This window comes from Carlito syrichta, unplaced genomic scaffold (assembly GCF_000164805.1).
Source record: "Carlito syrichta isolate Samal-C Ts95f unplaced genomic scaffold, Tarsius_syrichta-2.0.1 Scaffold306686, whole genome shotgun sequence".
NCBI lineage: Eukaryota > Metazoa > Chordata > Mammalia > Primates > Tarsiidae > Carlito > Carlito syrichta.
Genome location: NW_007250782.1, coordinates 53,475 through 68,589, shown reverse-complemented (window position 1 = coordinate 68,589; position 15,115 = coordinate 53,475). Strand labels below are relative to the sequence as shown.

The 15,115-nt window shown below is 45.8% G+C and overlaps 1 protein-coding gene and 1 pseudogene across 2 annotated transcripts in view; one reads left to right on the top strand and one right to left on the bottom strand.

Annotated features, from left to right (window-relative positions):
* PDPK1 (3-phosphoinositide dependent protein kinase 1) overlaps positions 1–15,115 on the bottom strand; it is an 82,562-nt gene that overhangs the window by 21,671 nt on the left and 45,776 nt on the right. For both annotated transcript variants that reach the window (XM_021715121.1, XM_008063243.1), the window contains 2 exons: positions 14,041–14,138; positions 1,534–1,609 (listed from right to left, as the gene is read on the bottom strand). In XM_021715121.1, coding sequence (XP_021570796.1) covers positions 1,534–1,609; positions 14,041–14,138 — 174 coding nt within the window. The remainder of the gene's footprint in view (positions 1–1,533; positions 1,610–14,040; positions 14,139–15,115) is intronic.
* LOC103265583 lies at positions 6,683–7,125 on the top strand (annotated as a pseudogene).

Below are 15,115 nucleotides of genomic sequence, written 5' to 3'. Positions count from 1 at the left end.
GAAACATTCATTCATTCTTTTTTTTTTAGTTGGAGTCTCACTCTGTCACCCAGGCTGGAGGGCAGTGGCACGCTTCCAGCCACTGCAGCCTCCACCTGCTGGGCTCAGGCGATCCTTCTGCCTCAGCCTTCCAAGTAGCTGGAACTACAGGCACATGCCACCATGCCTGGCTATTTAAAAAAATTTATTGTAGAGATGAGGTCTCACTAAGTTGCTCAGGATGGTCTCAAACCCGTGGGCTCAGTCAATCCTCTCACCTTGGCCTCCCAAAGTGCTGAGATTATAGGTGTGAGCCACCAGGCCCGGCTTTTTTTTTTTTTTAAGAGACAAGGTCCTGCTGTCACCAGGGCTGGAGTACAATGGTGCAATCATAGCTCACTGCAGCCTTGGACTCCTGGGCTCAAGCAGTCCTCCTGCCTTAGCCTCCTGAGTAGCTGGAACTATGTCACCATACCTGGCTATTTTTTTGGTAGAGACAGGCTCTTGTTATGCTGCCCAGGCTGATCTTGAACTCCTAGCCTCAAGTGACCCTCCTGCCTTGGCATCCCAGAGTGCTAGGATTACAGGCGTGAGCCACTGCGCTCTGCCTCATTCATCCATTCTTTCTCTTAAGGTTGCTCATTTCACTCCAGGAAAGCAGTCCCTTGTAATCTGCCAGAACAGGGCACTGATGGTGCAGGACTCATGTAGTCCTGTCAACTCATGAGGGCACCAGCAGACCAAGAGGTTGAAGCCAAATCCAGCACTAAGCAGCATTTGATAAGCCTGGGCAGGAAGAACCCAAGCCACACCCCCACAGAACTGCTCTCCAAATTTTGAAACCCTACATCCTTTTGCCACTTCTCAGTCTCCGCCTGCCTCATGTCCACCCAAGACAGCACCTTAGACTTTGCCACAACCCTGGCTGTCAGTTCCCTCTACTTCCTCCCCTCCACTGCCCAGTGGCCCTTCTCCATTCTCCCCACCCTCGGCCCATGCCAGTCATACTTCCCCTGCACCACTTGCATTTCGAATTTTCACTACTGAGGACACCACCAAGGCCCAACTGTGCTTCTCAAAGACCCTCAGGCCTGCTAGAAACCTGCTCTGTTCCTGTCCCTCCACATTGGCCACCCTCTGGGACCTCCCCCATGCTCTGCAGTGCCCTGCCCCCGGCACAGCTGTGTAAGCCTCACAGCCCTATGGCCAGGCTCCCCTGCCCTTCACCTGAATGGTGGCAACACTGAGGAGTGCTGGACTCCACACACATGGCAGCCACTTTCCCCAAGGAATAGTTTTTCCTAAAGAAACAAGATCAAATATGAAACCAAAAAGCATCACAAAAAGCATCAGCCTAGGCAACATATCAAGGCCCAGTCTCTACAAAAAATAAAGCAGCATGCATGTGTAAACAAGGAAAAATACAAAAATTAGCAAAATGCTAATTTCTTTCCAAGTGTGTTTAGCTACTTAAAGGCCACCAAATTCACTCTTTCAAATATTAATTTCTACATTAGAGAAAAGAGAAGTATGGATCAGATAAAAGCAGGTTACCTTTTACAGGCAGATTTCTCTGTGAGCAGCTCTGGAGAAACGTACTGTGCTGTTCCCACAAACGAATTGGCCCTGGCTGCGGAGAGGGAGAGAGAAGGTCACACTCAGACTCATGATCGGTGACAGTCATGGGGCTGCACAGTTTGTATCAAGCACTGGGACAACGTGGTTTGTACGGGTGGCCTGGTGCTCTTGGCAGTCACCTGGAGTGGACCATATACCTCCAGGAGCCAGACATGTCCAAGGCATCCTGGGGTTGGCTCAGAAAGAGGTCACCTGCTCAGCAAGGCCCACTTGACTCCTGGAACACTATGCTGTCCTCCCTAGGTGCTCATCTGACACTCAATGGCAGAGTCTGCTCCTCATGTGCACCTGTCATCCTGCTGGCAGCACTGCTAGCAGGGAGATGTACCAAGGGTCCTGGTTCGCTCACTGCTTGGGCCTGTGATTCCTAAACATGCCCAGACATGTGCAGGCACTCAATGAACTGCTGTAGGCTGGCACAACCTCCTCTGTCACATACAGTCTGGGAGTTCAGTGACACCAGTCACCAAGTTCACCTGTACACTGTAGGCACCAAGACCTATGGACTCACTTGTCACCATAGGCATCCGTGTCAACCCAGAGGACCAAGAGGGCTCACCAGCTGCTGTGTAGCCCAGGTAGAGCAGCACTGTGGCATAAGTGAGCCCAGCTCCCACTGCTCTAGGGTCTGGACGGCTCTGGGTCACTGCACAGACACTATCCACACTTGCCTTGCCCACAGGCCAGTTCTGAGTTGACCCACCCACCCACTCCCTAGGCCAGGTTGAGGCTAACAGCCTCTGCTACAGGGACTCAGCCCTGTAAACAGTCCCTTCAGTAAATGACTTTCATGTAAAGACTTCATAGCTGTATCTGTGTCCTGCCAAGACCCTGAATGATGCTGCCAAGAACACCAAGGAGATCCCTGAAAAGAAAGAAAACCAAATCAAAAGCCACTAAAAAGTCCTTCAACCACACAAGAATTAAAGAAAGGCACACTAAAACACAACAGCCTATCAAACTGGCAAACAAAAAGTACAGTGTTGGCAAGGCTCTGAGGGAGATGCAGTACGGCTGGTGGGGCTGTAGAACAGTGTGACTTCTGGGAAGCAATTTCCCAACAAGATTGAAAGTCATAAAGAATGGGCCTGTTCCTAACTCAGCAATTCCCTTTCTAGCACCTGATCCTAGAGGACAGACCAGCACAGTAACAATGGTGACCAGGGTTCACATCTGCTGGCCAGACAGGGATGTCACTCAATACCTTACTTACCTTACTTACTTATTCAGTGGTTCTGTTCATTACTACAATCATGTGCTACTTTTGTGATTTCTACTTTTTTAAATGCCATTATTAAAAAGTTATAAAAAAATGTTTTCATATGAAAAGATGTACACTATATATGATTTAAAAATTCAGGCTGTCAAACAGCACACAGAACCTTCTGTGTTTTTAAATAGCTACATTATGCACAAAACAAAGTCTGTGAGGATATGCACCCACCTCACCGATGAGTGCTTCCGGGGAACCAGTGCAGTTAGGGCTGCTGCTGCTGTTGTTGTTCTCGGCTTTCTGCAACCAGGTCTCTGGGCCCAGATCCTCCCACATTGTTTTGCCACATGCTGCCCTTCCCGCCACCATACCTCTTACCAGTACCCCAAGATCCTCCCCACCTCCTCCTCTTTTCTCTGCCCTACCTTCCTAAAGGGGATGAGCAAAATCAGCACTTTGGAAAGGAACCTCCAGAGTCTGAAGAACAGCCAGAATAATGTCCTAAATGCATACAATACATAGGGCTACAAAAGAAAGCAAGTATAATTAAATATAAGTATCAGAATATGAAAATAATAGATTTTTGATGTAGCAATATATGATTTGCTTTATGTCTGCACTCAACAAGATCCAGTAGCAGATCTAATTATACAGCAGTGATGATGAACATAATCACTATGTCATCACCGCTGTAACATGACAATTGCAACAGGTCATGAAGACACCTGTGACTTATCCTGGTGACACAGACATCTGTTGCCTACATTCATAAATGAAGGGAATGTTAAACTTCACTGAATTAGTGAAAATAACTGATTTCCTCCTATCCAGCTTCACAATTGCCCTGCCTTCTATCTTAACACTGGGTTAAGAGCCCCACACAGAACACCAAAAATACCACAGATAATCTAGTTATTTCTCCCTGCAAGCTCAAAGATTACCCAAAGGTCAAACTTCTCCAGATACTGGAAACTAAGGCCCAGAACCAATTCCTGGCCTCTGCTGCTTCCTCTATGCCACAATGACCCAATCAACAGCAACCCACAGAAGTAGAGGTAAAAGAGAAGGGCCTGGGACTGAGTTGTTGTCTCACCCTCAAAGTGGGTAAAGGAAATTGTGCCACATCCTGGACCATGTACCACCCTGGGTACCCCAGATGTGCCAGTTCGACTCGGAGGGGCCAATGGGGAGGATGGATCTGAAGAAGTGGATTCTGAGCTCAGAAGACATCCACACTCTCTTCAAAGCCAAGAGTACAGGCTGCTTACTCATAAGCCCACACCTGAAGTCCAGAAAAGACCCTACAAAATGTGGACAAAACACTAGCAAACTGAACACAGCACCACACAGAAAGGATTAGGCACCACAACCAAGAAGATTCACCATGCATGGAAGGCTGGCTCAACATACAAAACTCAAAGCATATCATTAGAATAAATCGAAAAAAAAAAAAAAAAACAACCATCAAAAAAACCAAAAACACATGATCATCCTAGATGTGGAAAAAGCACTTAAGAAAAATTCAAAACCTCTGAGTGATAAAAATGCTTAAGAAACTAGGCATGGAAGGGAATGGCCTCAGTCTGATAAAAGGCACACACACAAACCCCCAGCTAATATCCTGTTCAACGTGAGCGGCTGAAAGCTTTTCCTCGAAGACCAGAAACAAGAACAAGTATTCTCACCCCACCTAGTCAACATGGTACTAGAGGTCTTAGCCAAGCCAATTAGGCAACAAAATAAAAGGCATCCAGAATGAAATGGAAGAAGTAAAACTAGCTCTAATCACAGATAGTATGATCCTGTATGTACAAAGTCCTGGGGAATCCACTAAGAAACTATTACAATTAATGATAAAACGACTTCAGCAAGAGTATAGAACACAGATTAGCGTACAAAAATAAACAGTACTTCTATACATTTGCCACAAACAATCTGAAACTGAAATTAAGAAAATAATTCTATTCATAATAATATCAAAAGTAAAATAAAACACTTAGAAAGAAATTTAACAAAAGAGGTACAAAGCTTATATTTAAAAAACCACAAAACACTTTTGAAAGAAATTAAAGATCTAAGGTGGCAAGACATCCATATTGTGGATCAGAAGACTTAGTATTGTTAACATAGTAATACTCCTTAAACTGATACAGACTGAATGCAATCCCTATTTAAATCCCAGCAGGCATTTGATGAGAGTAAGGTTTTCGAGGTACATCCACACTGCAGCATGAGGTAGTACCTCATTCCATCTTATGAACAATATCCCACTGTATGAATGGACCACAATTTGTTTATCTATTGCTCTGCTGATATGTGGATTGTTTCTATTTTCTGCCTACTGTGAATAATGCTATGTACATTCTTGTACAAGTTTTTGTTTGAATATATGTTTTTATTTTTTAATTTTTTTGAGCCAGAGTCTTACTCCATCACCCAGGCTGGAGTGCACTGGCACACTCAAAGTCACCCCAGTGTTGACCTGCTGGGCTCCGGTGATCCTTCTGCCTCAGCCTCCCAAGTAGCCTGAACCATAGGTATGTGCTACCGCGCCCAGTTAATTTTTGATTTATTGTAGAGATAAGGTATCGCCAAGTTGCCCGGGCTGGTCTTGAACCCACGGGCTCAGGCAATCTACTCGCCTTGGTCTCCCAAAGTACTGGGATAACAGGCTAAGCCACCAAGCCCAGCTATTTTTAAAAATTATTCTTTTTTTATCAGAGGCAGGAGTCTCACTACGTTGTCCAGGCTGGTATTGAACTCTTGGGTTCTGGCAATCCTCCCACTTTGGGCTCCTAAAGTACTGGAGTTATAGTCACAAACTACCAAGCTCAGCCTATTTTCATTTATTTTGGGTACATACCTAGGAGTAGAACAGTTAGGTCATATGGTGACTATGTTTCTTTCTTTTTTTTTTTTTTTTGAGTTGGGAGTCTCACTCTGTTGCCCAGGCTGGAGTGCAGTGGCATGCTGACAGCCACCACAGCCCTGACCAGCTGGGCTCAGGTGATCCTTCTGCCTCAGCCTTCCAAGTAGCTGGAACTACAGGCACTGACTACCATGCCCGGCTAATTTTTTGATTTATTGTAAATACGCGATCTCACCAAGTTAAGCACGCAGGCTCAGGAAATCCTCTCATCTCCAAAGTGCTGGGATTATAGCCGTTAGCTACCATGCCTGGCCTGGTAATTATGTTTCTTTTGAGGAGGACAAGACTATTTTCCAAAATGGTTACACCATTTGATATTCCCACTAACAGTGTATGTGGATTCCAATTTCTTCACATCCTTGCTCACATTTGTTATTATCTTTTTTATTACAGCCATCCTAGAGGGTGTGAAATAGCACTGCACTTTGGTTTTGATTTGCGTTTCCCTAATGACTAATGATGTTGAACAACTTTTCATGTTCTTATTGGTCATTTGTATATCTCTTTGGAGAAATGCCAATTCAAACCCTTTGCCTAGTTCTAATCTTTTGAAATAAATTATTGAGTTCTTTATATTCTGGATACAAGTCCCTTATCAGATATATAAATCATGTATCTTTCCTCCTATTCGGTGGGCTGTCTTTTTACTTTCTTGATGATATCACAGCACAAAAGTTCTTACACTTGATGTAGTCTAACTGATCTACTTTTTCTTTCATTGCTTGTACTTTTGCTATTATATCTAAGAAACAACTGCCTAAGCACAAGATCATAAGTATTTACTCCTATGCCTTCTTCTTAAGAGTGTTAGGGTAAATGGATGGGGGGGTGGGTAGTTGTCTGCAGGAGGAGCCAGCAGTCATGTGACAGGAAGGGCTCCTGACAGATGTTGTCCCTTCTCAGCACCCAGCCCGACCCCAGCCATGGGGTGCTATTACAGCAGCAAGAACAAGGACTCAGACCAGGACAGAGAGGAGCAGAAGCTGCTGCTGAACCCTGGCAGGTCCCCAACCAAAACCCTCAATGGAGCTGAACCCAACTACCACAGCCTGCTTTCCACTTGCACAAATGAGCAAGCTCTGTTCTCCTCCAACCCCGCCAAGACAGCCAGCAACATTATCGATGTGTCTACTGTCCTAGGGCATGGAGCAGCGTGAGTACATGAACCGGGCAAGGGAGTACAGCACCTGCCTGGCTGTGCTGAGCCATTGGAAGAAGCCACCGTCTCTCACCAATCAGCTCCAGCAAGTGCTGGCCAACATCTTTGACTTGCAGCAGGTCTCCCGGATAGCTGCTTATGCCTACAGTGCACTTTCTCTGTGTGGAAGCAAAAGAGGAGCTGGTTGTACAGTTTGGGATCCCATGAAGAGAGAGGTCCTGGAACAGCACTTCTCCTCTCTTCACCCTGTCTCCACCCCGCCTCCCCTGACCCGCAGCCTCACTGCAGTTTATACAGTACCCTAACCTGCTACAAATCTCAGCGGAGAATGTGGAGGAGGAGGAAAAGAGCAATACTAAAAGACTGAACAAGTGAGGATGGTGCAAGGGAGGGTAGAACCATTTGGGACTGGCCTTTGAAGTCCTGGCCAAAGGTAGGGTGAGACCAAAAGGACAGGACCTGGTGCATCTTCACAGTCATAGGAACATGGAAATACCACTTCCGGGGAGTGATCACCAGGGGACTTAGGGGGAATCCCCTGTCTACCCTTTTCTCTTGGCCTCAAAGTCACTCCTGCCCCATCTCCCTAACTTGGTGCTCACTAGGGTTCGTGACCAGGGTCTAGAATGAGCTTGAATTTGAAAGAATTTAGTTTGCATTTCTAGCACACTGAGTTTTTACATATTTGGGTTTTTTTCTTTTTGTTTTGGTTTGTCACTCTCGATAAAGGAAGTGTATTCATCTGGAAAAAAAAGTGTTATGGTATTTGCTCTTACATTCAGATCTCTGGTGTATTCTGAGTTAACTTTTGCAAAACCTATAATAGCCTGTAGTAACTTGCTTGACATAAGTAACTTCACTTTGTAATGGATCTTCCATCTTAAACCCAAAATGACCCTTTTATGTAACCTTCCCATAATCACACTGCACAAACCCATACCCTTATTTCCCCCAGTGCTTGGAAACTCTCTAATTGCACATTCTGTAGTTATCTGTACCCTTTTGCAACTAACTGTTCTGCCACAAGAAAATGTAAATCAAACTATACAGCCTATGTAATCTTTGCCTTTATATACCTTCTACTCACTCTGTTTGGTGCCAAGAGTTCTTTGGACACTAGTCCGCTCTCGGTCACCAGCATCAATAAAGAACTCATAATTGGACCCTTTCTGTGTGTTGGTGCCCTTTCTCGCAATCCGGCTACAATAAAGTAATAATTTTTTAATGAATTAATCATCACTAGAAGATGATGGGGAACCAATTTATGGTTTTCAAAAACAGCAAGTAGGCCGGGCATAGTGGGTGGCTCACGCCTATAATCCCAACACCTTGGGAGGCCAAGGTGAGAGGACTACCTGAGCCCATGGTTTGAGACTAGCCTGGGAAACTTGGCGAAACTGCATCTCTACAATAAATCAAAAAATTAGCCAGGTGTGGTGCCACGTGCCTGGAGTTCCAGCTACTTGGAAGGCTGAGGCAGAAGGATCACCTGAGACCAGCAGGCCGAGTCTGCGGTGGCTGTGAGCATGCCACTGCATTCCAGCCTGGGCGACAAAGTGAGACTCCAACTCAAAAAAAAAAAAAAAAAAAAAGGCAAGTGAAAGGGAAAAAGCAAGCATTTATCCAACTTTTCCTTTACAAATGATACCACAGGCTAGCCAAATAGTTGCTGATAGGAAGTTACTCTTTAATGAGTTCTACCTCATGAATGAAAGAATTACACTGTGACCATTCTGCATTCTCTAATACATTAATGAACTTAGGCCAATTATGGCTATAAATGGCTGCTTATAGAGAGATAACTCGCGGGTACATGCATCCTGAGAAAGACCACCACCCCCACTACCAGTCTTTGAGTGGGGAGAAGGGAAGTATCCAATCTGAGTGAGATCTTGTGGCCAGATCCAACTCCCAGGAAATACAGAGAAGAGAAAAACATAATAAGTAACAGAGATGCATTCAGCAAACTTGGGTAAACTTTATAGGACAAATAACCTGGTTTTCTCAAGAGACTGCAAGGTGGAGAATAATAATGGAGAAGAAGCTACGTATTAAAAGAAATTTGTGGCTGGGCATGGTGGCTCACACCTGTAATCCCAGCACTTTGGAAGGTCAAGGCAGGAAGATTGATTGAGCCCAGGAGTTTGCAACAAGCCTGGGCAACATAATGAGACCTTGTCTTTACAAAAAAAAAAAAAAAAAAAAAAAAATAGCCAGGCGTGGTGGCATACACTTGTAGTCCCAGCTACTGGGGAAATGGAAGGATCACCTGAGTGCAGGAGGTCAAGGCTGCAGTAAGCTGTGATAGTGCCACTGCACTACAGCCTGGGCAATAGAGTGAGACCTCAACTGAAAAAAAAGTAGAAAGAAATTTGTGCAAACCTTATTTGGATCCTGACTCAAGTAAACAATAACAACAAAAAAGTATGATATGCATGAGACAAATGGAAATTTAACTCTGAATATCTTGAAATATTAAGTATTAATTTTTATTGTATAAAAATGGCATGGTATTGTAGCTACTTTTTTAAAAAGAAGCTCTATAGACCAGACACAGTGGCTCACACCTGTAACCTCAGCACAGGGACCCCTCCCCCTCTTTGACAGACAAGCTTCAATTTCATAATGGATGAAAATCTGTTGTGAAGGCAGCTCCTCTCTGTCCCAGGGGGCAGGTGGGCCAGCAAAGGCTACAACGATGGCAAGCTCGAGGCAGCTATGACTCTCGTGAGAGGACCTCTTGAGTATCCAGTACAGAGGGAGGGGAAATGGCAGCTGGTCTTATGGTATAGAATGATGGCCATCCACAAAGGGGGATAAAGGAACCACTGCACTGACTGCAGCCTCCCCGTTCAACCCCTCTTCTACCACCCCTGCCCACACACGCTGGCCCTCGCCCTCCTTCATGCTTGGTGGGTGGAGCCTCCATACCTGGCTGCATACCAAAAAGGTCCACAGAGGTGAGAACACAGGTTTCTAGAAACGAACCCCATGTCTGACCCTCCAGGACACCCCAAGTTCTCCAATTCTCTTGCAAAGAGGGCACAGGCCAGAGACACAGTCACAGACAAGGGGCTTGCTCCAAGTGATTAAGCTGTCCTCACCAGGGCATGTCCATGGGCCCTATGAGATAAGAGAAGTCAGAAGTCCTTGCTGCCAGGAAGTCTCTTCACTCTCACAGGCCCTTAGCAGCTGTCCTGCTCCATCTCTCATCACCTCCCCTTGAAGATACGGGGGCCACCTTGCCCCACAGGAAAGAGGCCTGTGACAAGAGTACAACCTGCCTTCCTCTAGGGAGGGTATGACACATTTGCTGCATGGTTAAGGAACCTGGGTACACCCTGCTCCCACTAACACTTTCACTCTAGAAGCTTTGAAGATGTTTCAGGAAACCATCTCTGCACAAGAGTAAAAGGAAGCCCACACAGGAATAAATTCCAAGATACTAAACTACTTCAAACAGAAAATGAGATTAAGTTACTAAAATAAATCAACATCAATTATACAGTTTTTTCCCTTTTCCTCAAAGGGGGGAAAAAAACCCCACCAACTCATATATATATACACATACACACACAATGACTGTCCCTAGTTTACAACAATATAAGGACTTTTAGCCTCTTGCTTCCTTTTTTCCCTCCAAAGAGCCTCAAGTGCTCATAGCTTCCTACTTCCAAAAATAAAAGGCTTATTTTGCTTTTTCGTCAATCAACATATTTAAATTCTGATATTTTATTAATCGGTTACAGGGCAATGAGACTAGCCCAGTGCCAAATATTAGACTCTATCGTGAAAATGATGAGAAATTGAAATTAAAAAAATATATATCAGATTCCAAAGAAAAACCATATAAAGGAAAAAAGGCCCAGAGCAGACCCTGACTGACAGTTCTCAGGCTGATTCTGGGGCCAAGCCAACCCAGCTCTGCTGCCCTGAGGCACACCGTAGGCTTGTCCCTGACCAGGAAGAGTCAGCACAGGGATGAAAAGCAGCTGACAGATCCTAATGAGAAAACCTGAGTGACAGAAGTTCCTGTTTGCTTCATCTTTGTCGTGGACAGCACCAGTGGTTATGAGGTTACACCGTGTCCATAAAAATAGAATTACTGGCCCCAAAATGGTTATTTTTTAATAGGAATGAGTCCAACAGAGCAGGGTTGTGAGCATCTCAGGAGTGCCAGAAGGACTTCCTGGGCTTTGTGCAGCTCCAGGCAGGAGGCACCCATCCTCACACATAGCTGGACAGGCTGGGGCAGGCTACAACAAGCAGAAAAGGGGCAGCAGGACTAAACCACTGTAAGAGACAAGAGCCTCCTCCTTGATTGCAAGTTTTGATCTTAGCCCCCCCCCCTCCAAGGGGAAGTTTTAAGATTCTCAGAGCACCACCCAAATCCAAGACGAAGTTTTAGTGCCTCAACAACCAAGCAGAGACTGAAGCATAACTGATAGAACCTTAACAAGAACCCAGAGAATGAAAACACAGGGCTGGGAAAACACCCGAAGGGACAGGCAAGGCCCTGTGAGTGACAGTGGGCACCTCCCAGTGGTACTGTGCACACAGGACATGGGACCAACTCAAAAGAAACAGAAAGGCGTGTGGAGAACAGAAATGCCTGTTTCACTGAACTTGACTACTCTCTGCCCAGCTGCAACCTGCAACCTACACTGCCGTGAGCCAGCTCCACTGTCTGTGGAGACCAGGCTGGAGCCACCACACACTGTGCTCACAGCTCCCCTTTCCACAAGAGAGCAGCTGCGGCAATGTGGTCGCTTCTATTAGAATCTTTCTTCCACCAACAACCCCACACTCCTGCCCCTCCACACTTGCCTTCAGCACCTTTGTCCCAGTGCTTTCCATGGAGGCCTTTCCCTCAGGTGCCCTAGACCCAGGCAGAAGTCCACTGACCTCTCAGCAATCACGCTCGTCTGTGCACCAGGAATCATTTTCTTCTTCTTCTTTTTTTTTTTTAACCTCTGAACTTTTTATTGGCCTCCTGCTTTTCCACCTCAACACCTCATAACTTTGGTGTCATTGGTCTCAGACACCAATTTGCCATCCACTATCCTGCGGGTGATAGTCTTTTGGATGATCTGAACGGGGCTGCTGCTGTCCAGGGCATCACTGAGACTGAAGTCCTCCCATCCTTCAGCAGGTGGAGGTATGTGGCGATCTCAGGCTCCAGCACAGCTTGACCTTGATGTTCAGCAGAGCCTCACACTCCTGGGCCTGGCGCTGGCCCTCTGCCCAGGTCTGTGCCAGCTCAGACTCCAGGTGCAGCAGGGTGCCATTGAGCTACTCCATCTGCACAGCATAGAGGGCCTTCCCCTCCCTCAGGCTGTTCTCCAAGCTGGCCTTCAGGTTTCTCATGGAGTCCAGGTTGATCTCCAAGGACTGCGCTGTACATCTCAGCTCCATGCGCACCATCCTGGAAGCTCTGATCTCGGCAGACTGCACGGTGACCACTGTGGTGCTCCTCTAGGTCTTGTCCAGCTCCTCTCGGTTCTTCTGAGCCCACTCATCATACTGGGCCTGGATGTCCACCATGATCTTACTGAGATCCTGAAATTTGGGGGCATCTACCTCCATGGTCAATCCAGAGCTGGCAATCTGGGCTTGTAGGCCTTTTACTTCATCCTCGTGTTCTTCCTCACGAAGAGCAGCTCCTCCTCAAGAGCCTCAATCTGTCTCCAGTTGCAGCCAGGTGACATTGGTGTCATCAGTGACCTTGTGGAGCCCACTGATGTCGCTCTTCCTGGACTGGCACATGGCCAGCTCTGTCTCATACTTGACTCTAAAGTCATCAGCAACAAGACTGGCATTGTCAATCTGCAGAGCGATATGAATATTTTCCACAGAAGTTGCAAAGATCTGAGCCCTCAGGTCCTTGATGGTCTTGAAATAACACACCCAGTCTTTGATCCAGGGTCCCTCCTTCTCCAGGTGTTCCCGGATTTTCCTCTCCAGTCTCCAGTTCTCAATCTCCAGGCTCATCACACTCTTCAGGTAGGTCGTTCAGCTCTTGCGTGGTCTTCTCACTCTGGATGTCCCCCAGTCTCCCAGTTATCCCTGTGGTCAGGTCCCTAGGCCCCCAACCACCCCAGAAGTTGATGGAGCGGGACACAGAGATCCGGGAACTTGAGTGGCCAGCATCTGCATAGATACAATGGCTGCACTGCTGGTGGGCAGGAGGCTGGGTGGCTAGATAGAGCCCAGGAACCAGTAGTTGGTGGAGAAGGTGGTGAAGCAAGTGGTAAAGCTCATGGTGCCAGTGTAGGAGAGCCAGGCGAAAGGATTCACGTTCCAAAGAATCATTTTCAAGGTCACTTATCAATGTATATAACAGCCTTCAGCTTCCCCCAGACCTCATCCTAAAGGCTTTGTATTCTTTCTTACCCAACACTTCAAAACAGTCTTCAAAAGTTAAACTGCCATTTTTACATCCAATAAGCATCTAGAGGGCATCAAGATGTCTTAGCTGGCTAAGACAGTCCAGGTCACATTTCTGGCCCAAGTGGACTTTCAGCAATACCTCCTCAAGTGATGGAGCTGTCACAGTATGATCCAAGGCTAGAACAGGACTTGGAGGCTTTGTGATTACCAATATGCACTTGACCAGCAGGTAAAATCAGCCCTCACTCATTCTGTGATGTTCTAGAACCTCACTAAAATCAGCATGCATGGTCCACCACAAGCAGCTGGGTACCCCAGGCAGGAGCCAGGATGGAGAGAGGGCCACTGGGGAGCAGGGACATGCTGCTCTAGACACTATGCACAGTACACAGGAGTCAGGAGCTGACACACCAACACCACACCCCATGCATGGGTGACCAGGCACGGATGCGGCACCCAGCATTGCCCAGGAAGAAGATGAAGGAGGATGACCATAGAGGGTAGATGAGAACCTGTGACTTTCTCACTCTGCCCACTACATACTCCCGAAGTAAAACCTGCTGGCATGGCAGGAGCTTACCCAAAGAAAGTTCACAATCTGTTTTATGATAACAAAGGCATCAATGTACCTCTGTCATTAATGATGAAGACAATACACTGCAACACATTCTCAGAAGCTGCTTCCAATCTTAAGCACAAAGCCAGGCTCTGCTAGAAATAAAACTCACACACCTTGTTTGCTCTCTGGGGATAATACTTTTGCTGTTCCAAAATCTGTGATCTGGATGTGCATATCTTCATTTAACAAAATGTTTTCTGGTTTAAGGTCCCTGTAAAAATAGATTTTTATATTTGAGATGAAATACTTAAAACGTCAACATTATTATATACTCTAAATATTGCTGAAATCAAAATGAACTAATTAATACTTAAAAATCTTTTTTTTTTTTTTTTTTTTTGAGTTGGAGTCTCACTCTCTTGCCCAGGCTGGAGGGCAGTGGCACTCTCCCAGCCACTGCAGCCTCGACCTGCTGGGCTTAGATGAACCTTCTACCTCAGTCTTCCAAGTAGCTGGTACTATAGGCACGAGCCACCATACCCGGCTATTTATTTACTTATTGTAGAAATGAAGTCTTGCCAAATTGTCCAAACTAGTCTTGAACCCGTGGGCTCAGGCAATCCTCTCACCTCAGCCTCCCAAAGTGCTGGGATTATAGGCGTGAGCCACCACGCCCAGCAATGTTTATAATCTTTACAGACTGACAACCAAGAATACACATCTAACGTTCACACTGAACAAATATCAACTGCATACAAGGATATTAAAATTAAATCACTTCATAACTACAGCTATCATTTTAATAAGCTTTTTATTGAGGTATAAGCTATCATTTTCAACTCGGAAAATGAAGAGCTTATTAACACTTCCAATTTGATTTTATTACAAAGTCATGCAAAATGAGACCAGAAATAAGTACACACAAAAGCTACAATTGACAAAAGCATTCAAAAGCATTAGTCAAAATGGCTAAAAGAATTGTTATCTTGGCAGGAAATTTGATCTGATCTTTTATTTTTATTTATTTATTTTTTGAGTTGGAGTCTCACTCTCTTGCCCAGGCTGGAGGGCAGTGGCATGACCCCAGTCACTGCAGCCTCGACCTGCTGGGCTCTGGCAATCCTTCCACCTCAGCATTCCAAGAAGCCAAAACTACAGGCGCACACTACCATGCCTGGCTATTTTTTATTTATTGTAGAGACAATGTCTCACCAAGTTGGCAGGTTGGTCTTGAACCCACAGGCTCAC